General features: G+C 37.4%; 1 protein-coding gene across 7 annotated transcripts in view; it reads right to left on the reverse strand.

Moving 5' to 3' along the window:
• Window positions 1-5,211: 5,211 nt before the first annotated feature.
• STXBP5L (syntaxin binding protein 5L) overlaps window positions 5,212-27,910 on the reverse strand; it is a 379,816-nt gene continuing 357,117 nt past the window's right edge. For 6 of the 7 annotated variants that reach the window (XM_081571857.1, XM_081571856.1, XM_081571861.1 and 3 more), the window contains 5 exons: window positions 21,166-21,526; window positions 17,064-17,229; window positions 14,302-14,413; window positions 10,585-10,805; window positions 5,212-10,015 (listed from right to left, as the gene is read on the reverse strand). In XM_081571857.1, coding sequence (XP_081427983.1) covers window positions 9,974-10,015; window positions 10,585-10,805; window positions 14,302-14,413; window positions 17,064-17,229; window positions 21,166-21,526 — 902 coding nt within the window. In that variant the 3' untranslated portion in view covers window positions 5,212-9,973. Of the gene's footprint in view, window positions 10,016-10,584; window positions 10,806-14,301; window positions 14,414-17,063; window positions 17,230-20,056; window positions 21,527-27,910 lie in introns of those variants that run through there. The other variant, XM_081571862.1, reaches the window with a different exon arrangement.

The following is a 27,910-nucleotide window of genomic DNA, read 5'->3' on the forward strand; positions in this document are numbered from 1 at the left end:
TTTCTGCTCTAATCTTTGTTATTTACATCCTTCTGCTAAATTTGAGCTTAGTTTGCTCTTCTCTTTCTAGATTCTTGAGCTGTAGAGTTAGGCTGATTATTTGAGATCTTACTTTTTCTTCTTTAATTAAAAAATATTTTATTGCTAAAAAATGCTAACCATCATCTGAGCCTTCAGTGAATTGTAATCTTTTTGCAGATGGTAATATCAAAGATCATTGATCACAGATTACCATAACAAACAATCATAATGAAAAAAAATTGGAAATATTGAGAGAATTATCAGAGACACAAAATGAGTAAATGTTGTTGGATAAATGGTATCAATAGACTTGCTTGATGCAGGGTTGCCACAAACATTCAATTTGTAACATATACAATATTTGCAAGTCTTTTTTGTTTCTTAATATAGGTATTTATTGCTGTGAATTTTTCCTCTTAGAACTAGTTTTACAACATCCCATGAATTTTGTTTCCATTTTCATTTTTCTCAAGATTCTCTTTTATTTCCCCTTTGATCCATCAGTTGTTCAGGAGAGTATTATTTAATTTCCTTGTAGTTGTGAGTTTTCCAGTTTTTTTCCTGTTACTGATGTCTAGTTTCATACCATTATGATCATAGAAGATATTTAGTATAATTTCAGTCTTCTTGTGTTTGTTAAGACTTGTTTTGTGGAAAATGTACTACCTGTGCTTGAGAAGAAGGTATATTTTGCTGTTGTTGGATAGAAAGTTCTGTATATGGCTGTTAGATCTGTTTGTTCAAATTCATGGTTTCCTTAATGATTCTCTTTTTGAATGACATATCCATTGTTGAGAAGTGGGGTATTAATGCCCCCAACTATATTTGTATTAGTGTATATTTCTCTGTTCAGTCCTGTTAGTTTTTGCTAACTGGATGCATAAATATTTACAACTGTGATGAACTGACTTCTTTATCTTTTTGTAATGACCATTTTTTGTCTCTTTATCATATTTACATTAAATTCTATTTTGCCTGCTAAGTATAGATACTCTGCTTTGGGGGGTGGAGTAGGGGAGGCATTTATCATTTGCTTGACATATCTTTTCCCATCCTTTTTACTTTTAGTCTATGTGTGTTTTTAAGGCTAAAGTGAGGGTCATGTGGTGTTCTTGTTTTGTTTTGTTTTAATCCATTCATCTTTTGATTGGATAACTTAATTCATTTACATTAAAGTGATTATTGCACCCCAGAGTCTTCTGGTTGGGTAGGACTGGGAGCAGTGAGTGGAGCTATGATTCTGCTCCCCTGCCTGGATGGGGAGCTGGAGGGTGAGGGGAGGAAGACCAAGCTCCACGACTGGAAAAGATCTTTGTTTGAGGTCCCAAGTCAGGCACACCTGCACCTTACTGATTCCCTGGTCAGATTTCATCACTGTCTTGGCTCTGCAGACTAGCAAAGCCACTAGTTGGGACTACTATCTGGGCATTGTAGGTAGGACCTGGATCTGTAAGATCTGAGTGCTCGTTGTTGCAAGCTCCTCCACTTCTTCATCACAATTCCCTTCATTGATTCCCAGAGATCAAGCCCTGCAGATTCCCTTGTTATCCTCATGAAGCAAGATCTGAGTGGGACTCCCAAGAAGGAACCCAAAACACTAGAAAAGCTGGATGTCTACTGGGATCTCTTTTCTCACTGGGGAAACTGTAAGCTCAGGGGAGACCCAGGCTGTGCTGGTGTGGGGCAGAGGCCATGCGGTCAGCATGTAGCATCTCCTTTCATCCTTCTAATGTGGTCTATCTCAGTCTGTGTGGTACAGTGGGTGCTTTAGTCTCACTCACCATGCTCTAGGATTTTCTCATCAGTGTCTTATCTACGAGTAGTTGTTGTCCTCATGAGGAGGAGTGCAGTTGGGAATGACTTATGTCACTATCTTGGTGACATCACCCCTAAATTTGTTTTGTTTTAAGCCAGTAAGTTTTCAGTCACTTTTTACATCAAGAATAGGAAACTTAATACACGCACTCTAGTGAGTTACCAGTTATATCACTTCTTTCAAAGTTTGTCCATGACTAGTCACTGCACATCTGTCATTCACTTTACATACAGACAGTAAAGCATGTAACAGTGTTGACTTGGGCTTCCCTGGTGGCTCAGACAGTAAAGAATCTGCCTGCAAAGCAGGAGATCTGGGTTTGATCCTTGGATCAGGACGATCCCCTGGAGAAGGGAATGGCTACCCACTCTTGCCTGGAGAATTCCAGGGACAGAGGAACCTGGTGAGCTACAGTCCATGGGGCTGCAAAGAGTCTGACATGACTGAGTGACTAACACTTTCAATGTTGACTCCTGGTCTCCCAGTGTTTAAAAAAAATTATGTGATATTTTATAAAAATAGTTAACCAGAAGAATAATCTGGCTAATTAAGATACAAGTGCACCAGCAAAATGAAAAATGATAACACTGTAAAGTGAAATTCAAATTGGACATAGAGTAGTTGACTGGAAGTATTGACACTGATGCCATTGTAGAGACCCTAGATATGCAACTTGAAAAACCTAGTGAAGGCAAAATTATCAACATAATTGAGGGAAATGGTTGTCACTAAAAAGATGAAGATGTCCTAGAGAAAGTGATTCTAGGAAAAAACTTTATTACTTATTAACTTACAAATTTACTGTAATTTCAATCAGTCTCAACAGGAATTTTTTTTTTTTTGAGACAGATAATATCCTGGAATTCATCTACAGAAAAAAACTCAATACCTATTAAAATAAACTAGAAAAGATCATTAGGACATATTATAAAGATTGTAGTAATTTAAGAGTTTGATAAGGACATAGAAATAGACAAATAGATTATTTGGGCAGACTGTTCATTTACTATAAAAGGAGAAGACAGTGTTATTAAATTCAAGTAAATCAATAAAATCGAAAATATTTTTATTTTTATAAGTTTATTGTGAAATAACTTCAAACCTAAATAAAAATTTCAAGAATAGCACAGAGACACTCACTCAGGTGAGAAACGACAGTTAAGTTTTGTGAATTGGGCCAATTATGCCTTATACAGCAAATGGGTCCAATTTCAGATCATGTGTCACGCCTACTTGTCACATCTCCTTAAATCCGGAACATCCATCTTTCCTGTACTTTCATAACCTTGTAAGTTTGAATACAGGCTAGTCATTTTATGAATGTCTTTCAGTTGGGTTTTATCCATTGTTTCCAGATGGTAGCATTTTTGGCAGCATTATCACAGAGGTGATGCTGTTTTTTTCATTACATGCTTATCAGATGTACATGATATTCCCTTACTGGTTATGGTAACATTTATTACCTGATTAAAATAGTGTCTGCCAGGTTTCTCCAGTGTAAAATTATATACATGCATGTGTATATGTCAGTGTATATATAATGATTAACAAGTACTTTTCATGAAGATATTTTGAGACTGTGAATATCTTATTCCTCCATCCCATTTTAACTATTTTTAGCATTCACTGGTTATTTGTTGCCCATGTTATTAAATTTTAAAATTCTATCCACATTTATTGGTTGACATTTTACAGTAGAGAAAAGCTCTCTTTTCCTAATTAATCACTTAACATCAGTGTGGACTCATGAGTTATTTTATTAAATTACTAACATTACTTTTGATACACAAATTATCCCTGATTTGGCCTGTATATTCCCTTTCAAGCTGACTTATGTGTCCTTTTGACACATCCACATGGTTCATTGAGTATTTTCTGGCACAAAAACATGATCCAACCTTGAAACCAGCTATTTCTTCAAGAAGCCCCAGTTCCTTTTAGCAGAGAATAGTGTTCAGAAATTAAAGTCCAGGTACTAGGTGTGCTCCTGGTTCCTTGGCTGATGCTCCCAGTCCTCTGTGTTTGGAATTAGGACATGCATGTGTACAACACACACACTTTTTTAATATCGTGTGTGTGTATAACACTCGCACAGGCAGTTCAAATTCTAATCTAATACTACAGGGATTATTTTTGCTTTCCCTTTTATTTGTACTTCTCCAACAGGGAGAAACTGGCTTCCTGCATCCTCAGTAACTTACTTAATTGCTCCATCTCTAATCTCCTGATCTGCTGGGCTGGCTTCCGCCCTGTTCAGTGCCTCCCTCACACAGGCACCTGTTAGCCTGGGGCTGACCCTGCCCCTCACTCCAGCTCTGTCCTTTGGGCTGTCCCTCTCACCCTGCTCCTGTGCGGTCCCTTATGGGGCTATGAAAACAACTTGCTCAGGTTGGTTGACTTTTGGACTGAATGAACGGAAAAAGAGAAGAGGAAGGAAGGGAAGAATGAGGGAGAAGAGGAAGGGGAAAAGTGAAATCTATGAATCCTGAGTGATTGTAATTCAAAGAGGGTGAAGAAGTAAATGGATCCTTTTGAGAAGGTTCTGAAGGGGAGACTGGGTATTTGGATTTTTGAAGAGTTTGTCTTCATAGTTTTACTTGTAATCAAAAAACGTTCTTTAGGCTAGGGTTGGTTTGTTTTTCTGCCATCTTTGTACAGAACCAAAACTAGGAGGGAAATGGTGGTGGTGGGAAATATTTTCTGAATAATTAGACAGCATTTGAAAAAATAAGATTAGTTTGCTAAGGCCACAGTGGAGGTAAATATAAAGAAAGTGCATGAAGAGGAATTAACCATGTGGATGAAAGCCAGAGGAGCAGGAGAATGCAGTTTCCTGGGGGACTTTTGGAGGTGCAGGTTAGTGTATGTTTGTGATGTAGGTGGTAGTATAAGCCTATAATAGATTATTTTTTTCTTACATGGGATTAAGGTTTGAACTTTAAAAAAAAGTGAGGAAGTGGCCATGAATGTTGAATTTGTAAATACATCTTATTTATTTCTCCCATTTTAGATTAATAAACTCTAGCAAAATCTTTCAGTTTGGGGAACTTTGCTGTAGTCGTTCAGTTGCTGAGTTGTGTCTGACTCTTTGCAGCTCCATGGACTGCAGCACGCCAGGCTCCTCTGTCCTCCACTATCTCCTGGAGTTTGCTCAAATTCATATCCATTGAGTTGGTGATGTTTAGATTTTATTTCCCCTTCTCTATTTTCGTTCAAATACATATACTGTACATAGCTCCCTCACCCACCTCCACTGTGAACCAAAAACCAAAACCATGGTTCACAGTGTTGCAAATGAGGGTCTTACCTTTGTCCATATTTAATCTTTGCAACAATCATTAGTGGTATATAACATCATAACATAAGAGAGCATCTATGTACAAACATATACAATTTTATTGATATCTCTACAGACTACAAGAATTTTAAGTATAGTCACAATTGCTGAGTGCAACAGAAAAATAGTAATTTGTCGTTTTCTGAAAAGATGCAAAAATTCTGAAGATGAAAGAAAGATACATCAATGATGTCATCTGTTTCTTATTTCCTAGAATAAAACATCACATAATTAAGTACTAAAAATTATAGGTTATTAGAGATTTTCATCCTGTGTACACTTGTCAATAACCACCACCTAGCTCATTTTCTGGCTTTGTAGTTGAGAAGGGTGGGCCAATACCATAGGGGAGCAGTGTGAGATGAGAGAACAGAACTCCCATTTTTTTCATTGACTAGTATTTCCTTGGATAGGTGGATTCTCCCTTTTTGAAGGTGAAAGCACTTTTTCAGGGCACTGGAGGCCACATAGTGAGTTGCAAGCCTTCTTCCTTTAAACACATATCTAGTAACTTAGAAAATAAATCCAAAATCCTTTGCCCTGGGAGCAAAGACAACAATCAAAACGGGAGAGATGTTCTCTCTTCTTGGTAAGATCAAGTTCAATAAAATATCACTATGGCAGAACAGGTAGCTGGTACCCATGTCTCCTCCAAATGAAGAATGAGTAATAAACTTGGATCTGATTTAGTATAGGATTGTTTTGAGAATTTCTGCTATCCAACTAGTAAGAATTAGTTTTCCACTTAGTGTTAATTCTATTGAACTTTTATGATATCTCTGGTGTCTTTTGATGTCACGTGTATAATGCAATCAAAATCTAGATGTTTGAACTGGAATAATTAGTGGCAGAGTCACTAGGAGACAGTCACAAAGACAGCATTAATAAGAGTTAATGGAGCACTGCTTGGTCAGAAATTTGTACAGAAGATTTGTTTTGGGTTGCAACACAGATATCAATCTGGCCAACACTATCTCCAGTATGTTACTTTCCTTGACACCTCAGAAGTGGGGCTTGAACACTGGCCAGGATAGACAAATGTGTCTTCCTTAGTAGTGGTGATCGACCTTGGCCGGACATTGGAACTATCTTGGAGGCTTTCAAAAGTACTGATGTTTGGTTTCCACTCTGAAAGATTTTGGTGTAACTGGGAATTTCAGAAGCTCCTGAGGTGATTCTTACACACAGCCGAAGTTGAGAATCACTTCCCTACCTGAATGTTTGAATAGACCCCTGTGCTTCGGTTCTCCATCAAAGCTGCTTCTACTTCACTCTGGCTCCCATGTCCCTCTCTGCCCGAGCCTGCCTGTACCAAGTTGGCACTTCCTCCTCCTCCCCAAGTCAGACCTTTCCTGTTCTGCATTTTGTCCTTTCAGGGCTATGTTGTCTGCAAATATATACAATAAACTTCTACAACCATGCTCCCTACAATGGTGCAATCCAAATATGTGACTTATTGGCATGTATTTCTGACATCTGGCAATGTGTCTGCAAAACAGTAACTGCTCAGAAGTGGGGTTGGGGCTACAAAAGACAGAGGTGAAGAAGCTGCAAAGCTACCATGTTTCTCCTGATGCAAAGAGCAAGACCTGGCAGGAATGTTGACTCGTTTTGGCATTGCCCTCTCTGAACAAAGGTGATCGAGTTACAATGTCTTCCCACAAGGACAGACTATAATCATACAGATATACTCCTGGGTTGTCCCAATGATCCTAAACCAATGAGAGGATTTTTAGTTTACTCTTCTAAATCTGCTTCATTTTCCCCTTCTGCCAAACAATTTATAACCAGGTTATAGCTGGTTAGCTCGAAGAGCTAATCTTAATCTTCTTCATCCAAACTTAGACATAATCTTTATTTTCCTTTTCCTTTCTCAAAGCCATGGTAACCCCTTAATGCAGATAACAGACATATGGTTCACATTTTTATAAAAGGACTCCAACAGTAAACTTTTTCCTTTATAATCCCTTAGTATCTTTGAGTAGTAGAGACACTGGATTCTGATTTATTAGTTTGAGAATCACTCGAAAGCTATATGAAAGGTTTGAAAAATTATGACTAAATTATCAGAAAACATCTCACTCAGTTCTGTCACCATCCTTCCAAAGTTAGTCAGACAGTGACCCTGATGATGACTAGGGCACTAAGTCTCGGTCTCAGTGAAGTGTAGGAAGCAGAGCTGATAGTACTACTTTTGCAGGGGATTAAAATAAATGATGAATCAGTCATCCATCCCTCCAGTCTCCAAGGTTAATGGATAATTTATTGGTAGGCATTATTGCTGGCATTATTAGAACCAGGAAAACATATACTTCCAATTTCTCATGATGAATTATAATGCTAAAGGCCTATTTTTCTCCTGGGACACTAAGAAAGGCTTCTCTCTTTAGGGAGTCTTAAGGAGATAAGGTCAACTTGTAGAGACTGCAAGCCTTATCTTATGGTATCACCTTAAGCAGACAAAACGTCATTTAAAGACAACTAAGGCTCAGAGTCATTTTCTCTATCATTGTTCAAGTTACTGAGAGTATTTTTCTTATGTTTCAAGGTAGAGGCAAGACATTTAAATAGTCGAGAAGAGAGATATAAAGTATTCCATGCATCAACAGTAGTTGTTTTCCAAAGATGATGATGATGATTAGGTGGTGGTAGTAGTATGTATGTGTGTGTCTGTGTGCACGTGTGCTAAGGTCAGTGCAACAGAACAGAAATGTTCAAAGAGAAAAATCACATCCATATCACATTCTTGTTATTGCTATCTCTTTGAATTATAAAAATAATTTTGATACAGTAAAACCTCATTAATTTGTATTCCACTAATCACAAGTTTGTGGGATGAAGTTACCCTTACATTAAGAAAGGGTTTAGAAAAACTATATTGAAAGACGACCTCTTTTCAAGCAGCTCAGAAACACCATACTTCTAATTGATGTGCCAGTTATAAACTTTTGGTCTATTCATTAAAGCCAGAGTTTTAAGCACTTCTGTGAAATGCTATTTTGTCCTTTCTGATATATTTTTTTTTTTTGGTATGCTTTAAAATATTCTGTATTTGTTTTCTTTCACAAAATTAATTTGCTCTTGTCAAAATTACTGAGAACATTAAAACAAAGTGCCACTTTAAACAAATTCACCAGAAGTTTAAAAACTAAAAAAAAAAAGCAGAAATACTATTTTTGGCTACTAAAAGATCCTGGAATTATGACGAAAACACAATGTAAGTCTATTAAGACCTTGATTAACCAAAATTCAATAAGCTGAACCCATTAATTTTCTTTAAAAAGATTCTTTTTGAAAGAACAACATACATATTATTGGATGGGTCCCAGAATCTGCATATACTCATTTCCTATGACCTGACCTCCAGAATCATGTTAAATAATGGTAGCAGGTGTCTTGTCTTGTTGGCCTCTACTACTTCTCTGTTCTGACAGATGTCTTTTATCATATTAAGGATATTCTTTATTCCACTTTTAAAAGTTTTTAATAAGGAATAGGTGTTTGGTATCTATTGACATAATCCTGTAGCTTATGTTATTTAGCCTATTGAGTGACAAAAGTATTGATTTTGTATCATTACACTCTCTATGTATTTCTGTCGTCCATAATGGTGACTAAACCCAAGCTAGCAAAAACACCACAACATTTTATAACCTGGTAATAAATATTGAACCAAAAAGCAATTTCTGATGAAAGCCCTTGTTAATCAGAAATGTCAGAATCTCTTTCCTAAAACATTAACTGAGGTTTTACTGAATCAGACTAGAGAATGACCAGTTTGGTCTGTGAGTATCAGGCTGCAAGAGCACCTTTGAATTGAAGACCCCATGGGGATTGAACAGTAATATACTGTGTACTTGGCAGACAAGGATACAAATGGAGCATTAAAAATATATCACTTTAGAAACTGAAACCAGAGTGTGTGAAATCAGTTCTCAAAGCTAACTGCATTGTTCTTGTAAGTCTAGTTTCGCCAAACCTATTGTCAACTCCCCTGCAGAGTATAAGCCAAGCTGAAAAAATGCTTCAAGGTGACCCAACCCTGCATTGGTTGTGACTAAAAATAGCAACTTGTTGTGAAGGTGATGGAAATAATTGTGTTAGGAATAATTTACTGTATTGGCTATATTTGATTATGACTGAGAACTGTGAATAATGTAAAATATTATGGAGAGAGAACAATGTTAATCAGACTCTTGACATAAGAATTCAATAATGTCCTAGTATATAATGAAAGTTATAGATGACAAGAAAACTATGGTTTTGTTTGCTTTGTCAGTTGGGTATCGCAAATGTACTTGGAATGCACTGATCTCTTCTAATGCAGATTTTTTTAAAATTGTCAGGTGTGGCCCAATTTATAAAAATAGTTTACCATAAATCTTTTTTTTTCTTCTGTCACAACATGCTTTTTTCTTTTCCTCTTAAGATGTTAATTTATCATGCAATTTTTTTTTCATTAAGTGCATTAATGCTTTTTGTTTGTACAGGATTTTTTCAAATCAGAAGGACTCCCCGTAGTTCCTAAATGTAAATCCTTAGCGAACGACATGCCAAGATGATAGCTCCATTCCATGTGGGAAAAGGCAAATTCAGCCATATCTTGGGATTTTAACCAGGATTTCAGCCTTGGGTTGTACAATGTCTCTGATAAGTCTCCCTTATGATAACTTCAGATGGACTGTAATGGAACATTTTGTAGAAGAAACTGGCTTCTAGCAGTTGAATATTGATGCTGGGAATAAATTTGGTTTCCCTGAATAATGGTTTCTCAAAGCAGTCGTAGCTTCTTTAGAAGTTTAGAATTGGTACCATTTCTTATCCTTATATTTCAGCATTAACTGCAAAGAAAAAACAGTCACATAAGATGTTAAAAAATATTTAAAAGTGCTATTCCAAGCTCATGTTGAGCACATCATACATACCAAAACCTCAAAACTTCTAAAATGACCTTTAATTGTGAAATAAACTACAGATAGATGTTTTTACAAACCAGTCAAGCTCTAAAGATTTGGCTGACAGAAAATGATTTTTAATGATTGAGACAAAAAGGAATGTGTGAATTTAGCCTCTGCTGCCCCTCACACCTTCTTGAGGGGGATCGTATAATAAACCTAAGTACCTCTTTAGGTTCTGATACACCCAGTGTATCAGAACCAATAAATAATTTTCTTTAAAGCCATCCTCTAAGGTAAAGAAGTATTAATATAATGCTTTAAAAAAAAAAAAAAACAGTTTTTTTTCTCCCCAATCTAAGGAGAATTATAATACATACAGCAAGGTCCCAGTTACCTTGGCTCTCACACATGATTACTTAGAGTGGCATCTCTGTTTAGGCTCTCTTATGCAGAACCTAAATGTTTAAAGTTATTACTGGATGAAGATGCCTATATTTACATAGGCAGCTTACCTCGTGTGCATGTTTGGAAAATGCCTCTGCACTGGTCATCATGCCTGCAGTTTTCTCTTCCAGCTCTCCTAGCCTCTGTCCTCTCTCATCAAGTGCGATCCGTGCACGAGTCAGCTCTCCCATCACGCCTCCAGCAGCGCCTTTCATCCCTTCTATACCACCTGGTCCAGGAATGTGCTGTGCGAGGCTACGTGATGCTTTTCCTGCGGAAGCTTCCCCAACTGGGAGTTCAAGCAATAGCAATTTAAAACACTTTTTCAGTAATTCAAGTAAGTATAGTCAGACTTATGACCAAACTAAGTACTTACATTGAATTTTATTGTTATAATTCTCATGGAGAGACATATTTGTTCCTATCATGGATATATATGTATTTGGAGATGTTAGCATTTACCAAAGAAAAATGCGTATGAAAGAGACTGAGATATTGTTACCATATGTTTTATTGTGTATGTGGGGGAGGGGCTCATATAGTGTGACATAATTGCATTTCTTGACATTACTGCATTGGTATGCTCACACTTTTATTGTGACCTCATATTTAGCCCATATTAGTGTCTGTTCCAATCTCAGGCCTGATGATTTATTTAAATTTCTGCCCAGCTGGGCATTCCAAATCTTCTCTGTTCATCTTCCTATCAGCCTTTGTAGCCCTCAGTTGTTGTTTTTTTTTTTTAAATCTGAGTGTGTGTGTGTGTGTGTTTGTGTGCCTGTGTAAATACTAGAAAATGGGGTATGTATGCATTATGGGCATTAATACACATATGTTGAAACTTTATTACTTTATAAAAGATTAAAAACGTCCCCATCATTTATAACTCAGTTTTACTTAATTTTAATGAAGTAACTTAGGGAAAGATACACCCATTTGAATTCAGAGTTCCAAAGAACTGCAAGGAGAGATAAGAAAGACTTCCTCGGTGATCAGTGCAAAGAAATAAGAGGAAAACTATAGAATGGGAAAGACTAGAGATCTCTTCAAGAAAATTAAAGATACCAAGGGAACATTTCATGCAAAGATGGGCACAATAAAGGATAGAAATGGTATGGACCTGACAGAAGCAGAAGATATTAAGAAGAGGTGGCAAGAATACACAGAAAAGATCTTCATGACCCAGATGATCACGATGGTGTGATCACTCACCTAGAGCCAGACATCCTGGAATGTGAAGTCAAGTGGGCCTTAGGAAGCATCACTACAAACAAAGCTAGTGGAAGTGATGGAATTCCAGTTGAGCTATTTCAAATCCTGAAAGATGATGCTGTGAAAGTGCTTCACTCAATATTTCAGCAAATTTGGAAAACTCAGCAGTGGCCACAGGACTGGAAAAGGTCAGTTTTCATTTCAATCCCAAAGAAAGCCAATGCCAAAGAATGCTTAAACTACTGCACAATTGCACTCATCTCACATGCTAGTAAAGTAATGCTTAAAATTCTCCAAGCCGGGCTTCAGCAATACGTGAACCGTAACTTCCAGATGTTCAAGCTGGCTTTAGAAAAGGCAGAGGAACCAGAGATCAAATTGCCAACATATGCTGGATCATTGCAAAAGCAAGAGAGTTCCAGAAAAACATCTATTTCTGCTTTATTGACTATGCCAAAGCCTTTGACTGTGTGGATCACAATAAACTGTGGAAAATTCTGAAAGAGATGGGACTACCAGACCACTTGATCTGCCTCTTGAGAAACCTGTATGCAGGTCAGGGAGCAACAGTTAGAACTGGACATGGAACAACAGACTGGTTCCAAATAGGAAAAGGAGTACATCAAGGCTATATGTTGTCACCCTGCTTATTTAACTTATATGCAGAGTACATCATGAGAAATGCTGGGCTGGATGAAGCACAGGCTGGAATCAAGATTGCCGGGAGAAATATCAATAACCTCATATATGCAGATGACACCACCCTTATGGCAGAAAGTGAAGAAGAACTAAAGAGCCTCTTGATGAAAGTGAAAGAGGAGAGTGAAAAAGTTGGCTTAAAGCTCAACATTCAGAAAACTAAGATCATGGCATCCGGTCCCATCACTTCATGGGAAATAGATGGGGAAACAGTGGAAACAGTGGCTGACTTTATTTTTCTGTGCTCCAAAATCACTGCAGATGGTGATTACAGCCATGAAATTAAAAGATGCTTACTCCTTGGAAGGAAAGTTATGCCCAACCTAGATAGCACATTAAAAAGTAGAGACATTACTTTGCCAACAAAGGTCTGTCTAGTCAAGCCTATGGATTTTCCAGTAGTCATGTATGGATGTGAGAGTTGGACTGTGAAGAAAGCTGAGCGCTGAAGAATTGATGCTTTTGAACTGTGGTGTTGGAGAAGACTCTTGAGAGTCCCTTGGACTGCAAGGAGATCCAACCAGTCCATCCTAAAGGAGATCAGTCCTGGGTGTTCATGGGAAGGACTGATGTTGAAGCTGAAACTTCAGTACTTTGGCCACCTCGTGAGAATAGTTGACTCATTGGAAAAGACCCTAATGCTAGGAAGGATTGGGGGCAGGAGGAGAAGGGGACAACAGAGGATGAGATGGCTAGATGGCATCACTGACTCGATGGACATGGGTTTGGGTAGACTCCGGGAGTTGGTGATGGACAGGGAAGCCTGGCATGCTGTGGTTCATGGGGTCGCAAAGAGTTGGACACGACTGAGCGACTGAACTGAACTGATTGAGATATAATTCACATGTCATGAAATTCATAGCCGCTGCCACCCCCCACCTCCATCACCACCACCCCCCGCCTTTTTAAAAAAAAAATGTTTTTAGCTGTGGTGCATAGCTTTTGGGATATTAGGTCCGGACCAGGGGTCAAACCCTGGCAACAGCAGTGAAAGCACCTAGTCCTAACCATTCTACCTCCAGGGCTTCCTCAACTCACCCTTTGTAAGTGTACAGTTAAGTAGTTTTTAACTGATTCTCAGACTTGTGCAGCTATCACCATTTTCTGAATTTAGAAAAATTTATCACCCCCTAAAGAAATTCTGTCACCATTAGTCCCTCCTTGCCCTGGTCCCTGGCAACTACTGACTTTCTGTCTCCATGGATTTGTGTATTCTGAACATTTTGTACAAAAGGAATAATACAATATGTGGCCTTTTTTGTCTTTAATTTAGCATGATGTTTTCAAGGGTAATCCATGTTTAGCAGGTATCAAATGTCATTACCTTTTATAGCTGAATAATAGTCCATTTTATGGAAGCACCTAGATATTTTGCATACTTAAAAATTCAAGGAAAAAGGAGTTTTGATCTGTAGAGACCACATAGTGGGTGAGGGAATCTGGAAAATCTTAATTTCTCTCTGAGAATGTTCCTTTTTTACTGCATTTTGATTATTGTTAATCAGAGTCTCTGGCAGATATTTTTTAAGTGATTTATTCTGTACCATTGGTAAACTTTGAATTCTGAATAAAGAATTTGTTTCCTAGAAGTAGTTAGAGGCAGGCAGATCCAAAAACATTTTTTCAGATTTAAGTAACCAAGTGCCTTCACCTTGCCTTGCAGGTCTGATCTACCTGCAAATGACACATTTATTAGCTTACTCATTATTTGTATGAATTAAATGTACTATTTTTGTTAAACTATTTCTAAAAGAAAATGACCAGTTCTATTCATGTTTGGTAAGCAAATAATTTTCATGGTATAGAAGCAATGCCCTCGTCCAGAAAGAGGTCGTCTCTTTTTTGATACAGTTTGTAATCAGCAGTTTACTCACAGAGCTCTTCTCTGTCAAATGTTTGTCCACTTCCACCAAACAGGCCCTTGAGAAAGCCTCTGTTTTGAGCTTCTGGTGTCTCTATAGGAGTAAACAAATCTCCCAGCATGTCCTATATCAAATTTAAAGAAAAAAGCATTAGACTAAGAATAAATTAATAGATCAAAAGATAACATGGTGGCAGGTTAGAACACGTCATGAAAAGGCTGAAAAGTCTGTTCTCCATATATTCTTGTGGTAATTTTTGCTTAGATTCCAATTCCCTCTCTCTGGCGCTTCTTTCTCCACCTTCTTCCTTTCCTTTCCCTTCTCCAAGAACTGGCATCCTAAAATATTCACTTTTCTGACCTCTTGTCTTCTTCCTTCTACAATTAGAAAGCATAGGAAGCTAATATTCATCCTAGGATTAATTTACAGATTAATCCTGATTACAGAATTCACAGGCTTTATTCTACATACTAATCAGAATTTACATAGATACGCTCCGGTTATCTTTATTTTTAACTTGTTCTAACTTTTTTCTAACTTTTAACTTGCTATAAAATGTTTTAACTTGCTTTGGTCTTTGTGTTTATGTCAGTCGCTCAGTTGTGTCCAACTCTTTGCGACCCCATGGACTGTGGCCTGCCAGGCTCCTCCGTCCATGGGATTCTTCAGGCAAGAATACTAGAATGGGTTGCCATTTCCTTCTCCAAGGGATCTTCCCAACACAGGGATCGAACCCAGGTCTCCCGCATTGTGGGCAGACCACCACCATCTGAGCCACCAGGGAAGCCCTTGGTCTTTCTAAAGCAGACTAAAATTTGAGAACCACAGGTTTGGAGGAACTTCAACCCAAAGTCAGATCTGTGAACTAGTATCAGTTTGTGTGTGAACTTGCAGGATGACTGTCATCATCTTCCCCCCTCACCTATACTCCTGCTGCTGCTGCTAAGTCGCTTCAGTCATGTCCGACTCTGTGCGACCCCATAGACAGTAGCCCACCAGGCTCCCCTGTCCCTGGGATTCTCCAGGCAAGAACACTGGAGTGGGTTGCCATTTCCTTCTCCAATGCATGAAAGTGAAAAGTGAAAGTGAAGTCGCTCAGTCGTGTCCGACTCTTAGTGACCCCATGGACTGCAGCCTACCAGGCTCCTCCGTCCGTGGGGGTTTCCAGGCAAGAGTACTGGAGTGGGTTGCCATTGCCTTCTCCTCACCTCTACTCCTAGACCTGTGCTCTTCCTCCCAAATCCCTTCTCTTTGGAAATGGCTACACCATCTACTTAGTTCCCCAACCCAGAAATACAGGAATAATTATTAATTCCTTCCTTTTCTTCACTCCTATCTAATAACCCTCCAATCCAATCGATCACAGTTTATAGTCATTGAATATGCTAATTTTCTCTATCACTGTTGGCTGTCTTATTTCAAGCCATTATTATTTCTGGCCTTAATTATTTAAAAAATAATGCCTCCAAATTGTTCTCCCTACTTTTAGCCTTAACTCTTCAAAACAAATTGTCATACTGCAACCAGAATATTAGTTTTAATAAACAAATTTGCTAAACCTTTTCAATGACTTCCTATTGCCCTGGAGATAAATGCCAGATTTCTTAAGGCGCTTATAAGGTGTTCCAAGCTCTATTCTTGACTAAGTCTCCATCAGCACTCCTTCACTCTCTCCACTTCCCAACTCTGTACTTTGTTAGCAGTTTCCTGAACCTTGGGGCTTTCACATGCCTCTGCTCTGTCAAGATTATTATTACCTTTCCCACCTCCAGCCATCTATTTCCTATGGACAGCTCCTATTCATCCATCCTTCATAACCTTTTTCTAACTACCCCTTCCCTTTTGGTCCATTAACCCTGTCCCCTCTTAACATGTCTCTCCAGCACTGGCACAGCCATGTACAGACAACCATTTTCCAGAATATTATGGTTATGTATTTCTCTCTCCCTCCACACTAGCAGGTAGGGACTTGTATCTTGTTTATGATTGTACTCCTATAGCCCAGCCAAGTACTAGGCATATAAAAAACTTAAGTATATGTTGAATAACATTTATTATTATTTATTTTTAAAACTTAGTATGTTCCAGGCATTGTTCTCAGTGCTTTACATGAATTCTTTCTTAATTCTCACAGTAATGCTTCAAGGTAGAACATACAAGTAGATTAAGTAAAATAGCCAAAGTTATACCAGTAGGCAAAATGCAACTTAAATAGTTTAGAGCTTATACTCTGAACCTCTATATTGTAATGAATTTTAGTTTTCTTTTCTCTAAAATAAGGGAGAGAAACCAATTAAATCCCTAGGATGTCTTTTAAAATTTTGTTACATGTACTTATCCAAGATTAAATAAATTCTTTTATATTTATTTTGTTTCTAAGCTCTGCTTACTGCTATGATCAAAGACAAATGCCCATTTCTAACCTATAGGGTATATATTTATTTTGTATGGCCCACAATTAAGGTTTCTTTTTTTAAAAAAAAGTCTATTAACTTTGAATTGTAGGCAAGACAAACAATAAAATAAACAGAACAACCATTGATATATATGATCTCCATATTCTTCCCACATCCCCTTTTTTCTTATTTTTTTTTCTGTGTATATCTGGAACCACACTAGAATTTGGTAGCATCACCAGGATGAACATACATTCAAAACATGCTCTAGGGCAGGCATGTTTATTGTCTAGCCTAATAATATTTGAGCTTTTAGACATCTCTCTCATTCTTCCTCTTTTTACAAGCACGTTCAATGTTTATTCATAAATGACCTACCTGTAGATTATCACACATCTCTTGGCTGTATGTTAACCGCTGAATTTCAGTAGGAGAGACGAGGTATAATGCCTGTCCTTCATTGGTAAAGCAAAATGTCCGTGCTATCCGCATGTCTGTCAGTGGCAAATAATTAACATCTAACATTGGGCGAAGACTAGGTAGGCTGAATGGAAAAAAACAAATCCACATTCCAATATCAAGTTGTTAGAAGCTTTTAATTTCTGTATATAAAACATAGCGACCTTTACATAAAACAGTAATTTTTATACCACTATTTTATGGTTGCTTCTTTTTATCTTCTTGAAGTCTCAATGGTGGTAAACTAGAACTTCATGTAAAATCATTTTCACAAAAAATTATGGTACAGTATTTTAATCCACACAGATACTTAACAGATGTCCTTGAAGGCTGGATTAAATGCACTGACCAGCAATTTCAAAATGCTTTGTGCAGAATTTCACAGCTTCCTACTGCTGTAAGTTTTTATCATGGCAGAAACACTATAACTAGAAAGTGGCTGCTTGCATACTTGCTCCATTGTCTCTTTTTAAGGCAAAATTCCTGGGTCTGAGGTTATACACTGATGTGCATTTAGTTCACTATGCCTGGGAATGAGTGGCTTTGCTTTCCATTCCTTTACTTCCTCTATACGCAGAAAATGAAAATCATTTATGACTTATGGCACCTATAATGAAGGTGTGATTAATGACTGGGACTGTTACAGAATGAGTTATAAACAATAGATCAGAATTTGCACATCCAAATGAATACTACATCTCAGGTGTACTACATCTTACTGATTGGGTATTTTATTGTTGTCCAGTCACTCAGTTGTTTCTGACTCTCTGCAACCTGTTGGACTGCAGCATGCCAGGCTCCCCTGTCCTTCACTATCTCCCGGAGTTTGCTCAGACTCATGTCTATTGAGCCGGTGATGCCATCCAACCATCTCATCCTGTCACCTCCTTCTCCTCCTGCCCTCAATCTTTCCCAGCATCAGCATCTTTTCCAATGAGTCGGTTCTTCGCATTGGGTGGTCAAAATATTGGAGCTTCAGCTTCAGCATCAGTCCTTCCAATGAATATTCAGCTTTGATTTCCTTTAGGATTGCCTGTGTTGATATCCCTGCTGTCCAAGGGACTCTCAAGAGTCATTTCCAGCACCACAGTTCAAAAGCATCAATTCTAAGGGGCTCAGCCTTCTTTATGGTCCAACTTCCACATCCATACATGACTACTGGAAAAACCGTAGCTTTGACTATACAGACCTTTATCAGCCAAGTGATGTCTCTGCTTTTTAATATACTGTCTAGATTTGTCATAGCTTTTCTTCCAACGAGCAAGCACCTTTTAATTTCATAGCTGCAGTCACTGTCCACAGCTTTTTTAGAGCTCAAGAAAATAAAATCTGCCACTGTTTTCATTTTTTCCCCATCTATTTTCCATGAAGTGATGGCACTGGGTGCTATGATCTTAGTTTTTTGAATGTTGAGTTTTAAGCCAGTTTTTTTACTCTCCTCTTTCACCTTCATCAAGAGGCTCTTTAGTTCCTCTTCACTCTCTGCCATTATCATCTGCATATCTGAGATTGTTGGTATTTCTCCTGGCAGTCTTGATTCCAGCCTGTGCTTCATCCAGCGTGGCATTTCTCATGGTGTACTCTGCATATAAGCAGGGTGACAATACACCGCCTTGACATACTCCTTTCCCAATTTTGAACCAATCTGCTAGTCCATGTCTGGTTCTAACTGTTGCTTCTTGACCAGCATACAGGTTTCTCAGGAGGCAGGTAAGGTTGTCTGGCATTCCCATCTTTTGAAGAATTTTCCACAGTTTGTTGTGATCCACACAGTCAAAGGCTTTAGCGTGGTCAGTGAAGCAGAAGTAGGTCTTTTTCTCGAATTCTCACTATCACTATCAAGCTAAAATCACTATCAAGCTAAAATTTCAATTGTGACAACATTGTAATGTCTTTGAATTTAAAAGAAAAATTTTGAGTGACTAAATGTGAGCTTAGCGGAGTGTACACACATTTTTTTTTCCCTTCTAAACTAAGGCGTGTCTAGGAGTTAAGTCATTATTTTCAAACAAGACTGGAATGGCCCTCTTCAGAAATCTCTAAAAAGAATTTGAGAAAAGAAACCCGATAAAGAGAAAGAATAAGAAACATATAAGAGAATGAGCAGACTGTAAATGATTGTTTTTGTTTTTATTTTTTCAAAACTGTCTCCTCCACTAACTACCTCTCTTTGGCTTATAAATCTACTCATGTCTCCCCTATTAAAGAAAATATAACAATAAAAACACTCTCAAAATCCATTTCACTCTTGAACTACTTTCCTATCTCTCATCTCTCTTTTTACCAAAATTTCCCAAAAGAATATCTGTGTCAGGAGTTGGCAAACTTTTTTAAAGAGTCAGATAGTAAATATTTTAGGGTTTGTAGGCCATGTGATCTCGGGTACAACTACTCACCTCTTGCCTGTTGTGTACACGCTGTTTCTTATAGGCAATATATAAGCAAGTGGTGTGGTTGTGTTCCCCCAGATCTTTATGAACATTGAGATGTGACTTTCTTATACTTTCCACATATGAAATATTTTCTCTACTTTTTTCAACAATTTGAAAATGTAAAAGCCATTCTTAGCTTGCAGGCTATACAGTATCATATTGGGTGGAGGGTAGAGTGGATATTGCGTGCAGTTATAGTCTGTCAATCCCTGATCTATGCCAGTGCCTCTATTCTTGCCTCCCTTGAAATTTAGTCTTATCTTCACTGTGCTCCTAAGATTTGCTTTCTCAAATATCACTAATATCTACATCTAGTGTTTTTCTTGTACCCAAATTCTTTGATCTTTCTGTTCTAACTCTTGATCATTGTTTTGGTAGTCTTCTGTCCTTTTTTTTGATACTCTTCTATCCTTTTCATGAATTTGTGTTACTGTGATCCTTTTTCTAGCTGATGACTGCTTCTGAATCTCCTTTGCTGGATTTTCTTTCTTTCTGCCACTATGTAGATGTAGACATATGCATCCCCCTCCCTCAATTTTTGTCCCCAGGTCAGTCTCTTTCTTCTCTTTTTTAATACTATCTTCTTTGATGATTTCATTCACTGCCAAAACTTTCACTAATGTTTTTACATAGATGATTTCCAGAACTGAATCATCCACCTCTATTTTTTAAGAGTCTAGACCGTAAATTGCTTGCTAAACTTCTTCAAGCTGGCATATAAGCACCTCATATTCCAAGTATTCATTCTCAGACTTATTTTCTCCAAATTCTCCTGACGTTTTTATCTATTAATGACATCACTATTATCCAAGTTCATGACAAAAATTTTTCACCTTTAAGTTCTCTTCTTACCCTGAGATTTAACAACCTCCATTATTTTTCATAACCAATTGGTTTTACATTCAGAAAATTTCCCTCACATCTGTTTCTACCTAGCCTTCAATATAGCTATGACTTCAAAAGTCCACCCCAAACTCTTCCTCCATGTGTATTTCTTAACGTATAGCTATAGCAGGTTAAAATAAAGGGATGATTTTTAGTATACTGTTCAGTGTTGATCTCACTTTTTCCTAGATTTGCAACCTCAGGCAAATTTATTAACATATGTAAAATAGAGGAAGCAGATAATACCTCATTTCCTGTGTCCTAGAGAAGTTATAAGGATAAAATTAAATTCTGTATAGAAATTCTTGTGTGTACTATGAAACATAGTAAAAGTAACAGTTCATTTCTTTTCCTTGTGGTTTATTCATCTTCATATATTCTGTGCCTAGCATAGCATCTGGGAGATAGGTCCTCAATAAATGTTGAATGAATGTGTGAATGACTGGAGAATCACTCTTTCCTTAGATTCCTTGATGGCAGGTAACATATATATTTCATTCACAATGCAAAGCATTTTTAGCAAACAAACAAAACCTAAAATAAACTCCTCAAATTGTTGAGCAATAAAACATTCACAAACATAATGAAACAATGATCTCAGGTTGCTTCTTAATAATATCTTGCATGTTACAGATATACTTTTTATAACTGTACCTTGTTTGCACTGTTATGATTACCAGATAATTTATAAAGACAGCACATACCTCATTATCATGATATGCCCATTGGCACAAAAGCATGCCAAGCAGGCACTGTTACACATGACCACCACATCTGCTTGCAATATAAAAGATGTTTCTGTGATGTTATGAACATAGAGGCAAGTCTGAGAAGGCAGTGAGAAGACTTTAGCTTGTTTCTCTGAGCAGATTATTGTGTACTGATGATCTCCTATTTCTTGGGATGGTGAGGGGCAGTTCATGACCAGTTTCCTTCTCCAAGATTTCTCATTTTCATCTATGTTGTTTGGATCCCTCCAAACTTCGTATGGTGGTTGCATCAACCCACCAGTTCGGTCCATACAGGAGAATGTTAGGACAGCTCCTTTCAATGAGAGGAATGTACCTATAAAAACAATTCCACATCACTGGCACATGAAATTCTTTCTAAAACAGGTGCTATTCATCTGTGGGTGATAAATGGTGTTTTTTATATTATAATAATTTATAGTGTCATAATATTGCCATATTACACATAAATCAGTAGATTTGTGAATTTATCAGCTGCAATAACTTGGAATCATAACGGGTAAATGCTGCAAGGAGTCTAATACATCAACTCATCAAATCCTTTCATTATATTAATAAGAAAACAGATCCAGAAAGATGATGAGTTTTGGGCCAAGACACATAACAAATTAGTGACTGATCCTGGACTGGAACTCAAGTTTCCTAATTCCTAATCCAGTATCCTTTTACTATACTATACAGTATTCATTAAAATACTTTTTTTTAAAAAAAACAAATTTCAGAAAATTTATAATTTTAATTTACTGAATAACTTCAACTGAAAATATAATCATGCCATCTGATTCCATTTCTTTATAGACTCATTCACTAGAGAATACTATTTTTCTTCTTCTGAAAATGAATATTCAGAATACTTCATGAAATTTAAATATCTAGTTCATGCTAGCAATTTTGATTGTATTTTTTTAAAAACAAACTGAATTTGGTGTTTACCCTGGTTTATGCATCTTTTATACAGAAAAATGGTTTACTCACCTGGATTCTCCCAAGGTTGAACATCCATGCCAGATTATTACCTATGGGCGATTTTTTACCAGTCCCAGAGATTGGATACTGCAAAGGTTTAGGAGGTAACTTGGGATAGATTGACCTTTGGAGACTTCCAGACTCTTCCCTAAGCAGTGCCTGAGCAGCCTTTTCTTTCCTTTGTCCTTTGACATCGTGTAGAGAGTAATGGAGGAGGACATGGAAACTCACTCCAGTATCCTTGCCTGGAAAATTCCACAGATGAGCCTGAAGGGCTAAAATCCATGGGGTTGCAAAGAGTTGGACACGATCCAGTGACAGAGCACGCGTGTAGAGAGAGTAAGGAAGCTATCCCAGGCTGACATACCTCAAGAGTGTACATGTACCAGAGACTTGGAAAGAGTATTATACAAATACATTCCATTTAGAAAATACTTTATAAAGTATTAAAAATTTATAAAATTCAAAGTAACATGTTTAGATGCTTTAACATCTCTGTGTTTTTAAACCCACTTTTAAAACCAAGAAGCCTGTAAATGTCTGACAGGGATAAGGGAGCAGGGACTCAGGTGCTTTAATCTGAGGGTCAAGGTATGAAAGACCTACCAAGAAGAAAAATATCTGCCAAGGGCTATGATGAATGATTTAATTAGTATTCATCTAGGAGTGATCCTTCTATTCCAAAAAAAAAAAGCTCCCATATTTCCATTGGTGCACACCATGGAAAAACTTTCTGAAGTGTATATTAACACCCTCAATTTAGAGATAGCCTAAAGTAGGTTAAGAAAAACAAGAAATCTACATTTTGGAAGCCATTTTACTTACTCCTGATGCTTACAAAGCTGTCAGTATCAAAATGACTGTTTCTTAATAAGTTGCCTTGCCCAAATATCTGCTTTGTTTCCTAATTTGTGGTAAAAAAATGCTTTGATTATTCTTTTCATTAGTTTTATACAAGGTTTAAGTTTTCCCTGTGCATGTTTGCGCGTGTGCTCAGTCGTGTCTGACTCTTTGCAACCCCATGGACTGTAGTCCACGAGGGTCCTCTGTTCATGGAATTTCCCAGGCAAGAATACTGGAGTGGGTTGACATTTCCTCCTCCAGAGGAACTTCCTGACCCAGGGATTGAACCCAACTCTCCTGTGGCTCCTGCTCTGGTACCACTGAGCCACCCGAGAATCCCACCACTGTATTATTAATCTTATGACTGTCTTTAGTCTTTTCTAACTTTAAAAAAAAGCTTAAGCAAGTCAGAATTACAACCTTACTATTACTATTTTAGAAATACACATTAAAAGAAGCTTAAATTTAAGAACTTCTGTAATAAAAGGTTAACAGTTCAGTCTACAGTAAATAATTCACAGATAACTAATGAGGATTTTCCTCTTAAAAGAGGTCTTACTGGCTAGAAGTGTGCCTTACTCTAGCTTTCCAAATTATCGGTCTTTCCCACTAAAATCTTAATCATTCAATCAACAAGTATTTAATTTGACCTGAGAAACTGGAAGGATGGAATTGTCATTAATAGATACGGAAAGACTAGGGAAGGAAGGAAAGAAATATTAGGAACTCAGTTTGGGACATAAGTTTGAGATATTTATTAGATCCAAAAGTGAAAAGTGAAAGTGTAAGTTGCTCAGTCCTGTCTGACTCTCTGCGAGTCCACCAGGCTTGTTTCCATGGGATTCTCCAGACAAGAATACTGGAGTGAGTTGCCATTCCCTTTTCCAGGGGTTCTTCTTGACCCAGGGATCGAACGTGGGTCTCCTGCATTGCAGGCAGATTCTTTACCGTCTGAGCCACCAGGGAAGCCCTATTAGATCCAAGTGGCTGTCCAATAATTGGATACCTGTATCGGGAATTTGGGGATGGACCCAGACTATAAATATAAATATAAATATAAATATATGACCCACGAGATTATAAGTAGCATTTAAAGTAGTAAGGCTGGCTGATTTCATGTAGGGCTTGGATATAAATAGAAAACAGGAAAGATTCAAGGAGTCTGTCTTTGAGTATGCTGATTTTAAGTCCAGTGAAATGTAAAGGAACTAGTAAAGGGGACTGAGAAGGAATAGCTATAGAGGTAGGGAGAAAACTAGGTAAATAACGTATCCTGGAATCTAAGCAAAAAGTGAAATGTTATAAGGTAGGGATAATGGTAAGCTGTGCAGTATGTTGCTGATGTTTCAGGTGAGATGTGACTTGAGAATTGAATTTAGCAATGAGGTCAGTGATGACCTATGTAGAGGCTTTTGTTGATTGGTGTGAGAGAAAGTTTGATCAGAATGCACTCAAGAGAATGGGAGAATAAAACTGAAAATAGTGAATATAACAATAATATTCCTTGAATATTTCAAGGAATCTTGCACTAAAGACAAAAAAAGTGAAATGGGCATTGTAGGAGCATAGATTTAAGGAGGGTTTTTCTCTTTTAATGGGAGAAATAACAGCATGTTTGTATGCTGATCTAGTAGATAAATATATAAAGGAAACAGGAAAAATTGCTGGATTGACTTTCTTGTGTAGGTGAAAGGGAATAGAATCTACTGTATAAGTATAGATGTTCACCAAGTCAGGAGTTTACACAGTTTAGTCACAATAACAGGAAAGAAGGTAGCAATCTTGGTGATGGTGGCAGCTGCTGACGTTCTCATCTGATTGTTTTCACAATGAAAGAAAACATGGTCATTACTGAGATTGACAACAGTGGAGAAGGTATTAGAGCTCTGAGGAGAGTGGATAAAGTATGTAACTGTTAAGGCTGGAGAAAAGACTAGAGTATTATAGTGTGACTCCCCAGCAGCACAGTAACCCACCAGAGGTTGTTGATGATTTATTTCAAAATGAGACTATTTAGTCTGATTATTTTTCTCCAGCCATATTCAGCTACACAGGTATAGAAATAAAGTGTATGTTTGTGTGTGTGCACTCAGTCACTCAGACATGTCCTACTCTTTGCGACTCCATGGACTGTAGCCTGTCAGGCTCCTCTGTCCATAGGGTTTTTCAGGCAAGAATACTGAAGTGGGTTGCCATTTCCTTCTCCAGGGGATCCTCCCGACTGAGGGATCAAACCTATGTCTCCTGTATCTCCTTCTTTGGCAGGCTGATTCTTTACCATTGAGCCACCTGGGAAGCAGAATTAAATCTATGAACCAGGACTGTGATTAACCATATTATGTATGCATGATGTTACGATTTATGATAAGTATGTATTTGGTCTTTATCCCTGTTTCTGGTACAGTGCTCCTAAAATCCTTGGACTTGCTCGACAAGAACAATACAGGTGTCTTTCATTAGGTTAATAAGGTGATTTTGGAGTCTCACCTAAGGTTGGGGGCTGGTTGCCAGGGGAACCAACCAGGTGATTAGAAGGTTAACACTTTCAGCCCTATCCCCACCTCTGGGGCAGAGAGACAAGCTGGAGATTGAATTCAATCACCATTGGTTTAATTAATCACATCTGTGTAAGGAAACCATATAAAAACCCAAAAGTGGGGTGGTGGTGGTTTGAAGAGCTTCCGGGTTAAGGAGCAAGTAGCAGTGTGGGGAGAGTGACACTTCTGGAGAAGGCGTGGAAGGGGTAGCTTCGTGTACCTCCCTCCATTCCTTGCCCTACGCATCTCTTCCATCAGATGTTCAGCTATATCCTGTTATAAGAAACTGCTAAACAGTAAGTAAAAGTTTTTCTGAGGTTCTGTGAGTGGCTCTATAAAACTGATTGAACTAGAGGAGGGGGCTGCTGTGGAAGCCTTAGGTCTTCTTGGTCAGAAGAATAGGTGACAACCTTGACTTGACTTGGTATTGGCATCTGAAGGGGGGGGTTACAGAGCTGTTACCCTGTGGAACCATCTCCAAGTGGACAGTGTCCAAATTTAGTCAAACTGTGGAATACTCAGCTGGTATCTCAGAGACTTGCTTGTTTGTGGAGAAAGCCTCCACTTTTCTGGTGTCAGAAGTGTTGTGAGCGTGGTAGTTGTGTGAAGGAGGCGCAAAGGAAAAACACAGGAGGAGGAAGGGCTGTTGTTTTTTCATCCCAGTATGCAAAATTGCATTTGTATTAGTATCACTTGTGGCTTGTTAAACAATTTCTCAGACTCCACTCCAGACCAACTCTGGGATTGGAGCCAGAGTGTTACAATCTAGGCTGTAACCCTTCAAGTGGTTCTGATACAGATTAAAGTGATGGCTTCTGGAATAAATCTCTAGGTGTTCTGTCACTCTAAAATGCAGTGATTTAGTGCTTTAGTTCACATTTCCATATTGTTGATGAGAATTTGTTGTCCAGACAACAAAGATAAGTTAATGTGAAAAAAGTCCTTTAAAAAAGAGAAGTGGGCTTTTCTTTATTGAGAGTTTTTTTTTATTATTATTACTGATCAAATATCCTTATTAGTTACAGGTCTACTCAGAGTTTCTATTTCTTCATGATTCAGTCTTGATATTTGTATGTTGTTAGGAATTTATCCATTTCTTCTAGGTTATCCTACTCTATTAAGAACTATATATCTAGATCATTCGATTTTCACAAAGAGATATGTTCTTTTAATCTCTCCATAAAAGAAGAAATTCCGGCAAAAGTTTGAATTCATGACAATAGCATGTGACAAAATGGTATGTGAGATTTTGTTTGTTTTTGCAGAGCATTTTATTTTGCTTTTTTAATATCTAAAAATCTTAATAGCTTCCATGTGTCTATCTGTTAAAGACTCAGATTTCATACTTTATACTCACAGTTTCAAGTGACAGTACATTTACTTTGGAAAAAATAGAATTGCTATCAACACATTCAGTACAACTAGGAATAAGAACTGTAAACAACAAACAGAGCTGCTGCAAGTGGAGAGTATGTTTGTTTTTCTGTATTAGGCTGGGATTTTACTTGTTCAGTCAAATACAATTATTACATTTGAACTATATTTTTATTGTATCTGTTTTTAATGAAGTTTGTAAGATAAAATGTATGAATTTCACAAATATGTTTGAAATATATATGTCTTATATGGAAAGGCCCTAACTGAATATGGTGCATAGAAATCAGGTGATGAAATTTCTCATCAAGGTTTAGACTTGAGATTAAAAACCATATCCTTCTTATTTTAACTAATTGATTTCCAGACAAAGCCTATTAACTAGCTTCATATTATATCTTGAGAGATAGCACATTTGCTCATTTGTACATTTGAATAAGTTAATTTAATTGTTCTTCATCAGATAGCTGATTTTAAAGGAAAATTAAATGCTGGCAAGTAAGTCTGACATAGGGAGTAGGCTAGAAGTCTAGAGTAGAGGGTAAGTCTATGAGATATTTCTGTCAGCAGGCAAAGGACAAAACAAGAATATGGTAATAAAAATAACAGTTAAAAAAGGTAAGATAATCTCTGATATACATTTACAGTGTTGAGAATATGAATATGAAAACATATCTAAGCTTATATAATACATAATCAAAAACTGAATTAGTAAGTTAGAGTCATATCCTAGTATACGAAAAGAGGAAAAAAGATGAAGATACATTTAGTTTGACTTTAGTATATTTATGTATTAATAGATGATTCATTGTCACTACCGCGTCTAGGTTACTGCTCTCCTTCTAGGTATAGCGATGGCTCCCAGGAAAACTACTACCATGATACAACTCAGCATTAATCTGAGATGAAAGTGCAGGGCTGAAGAGCATATTACAAATTATATATTATGTCAACAATAGAAATAAATAATGTAGAACAAA

This window comes from Giraffa tippelskirchi, chromosome 2, assembly GCF_054371585.1.
Source record: "Giraffa tippelskirchi isolate mGirTip1 chromosome 2, T2T-mGirTip1v1.2.pri, whole genome shotgun sequence".
Lineage (NCBI taxonomy): Eukaryota > Metazoa > Chordata > Mammalia > Artiodactyla > Giraffidae > Giraffa > Giraffa tippelskirchi.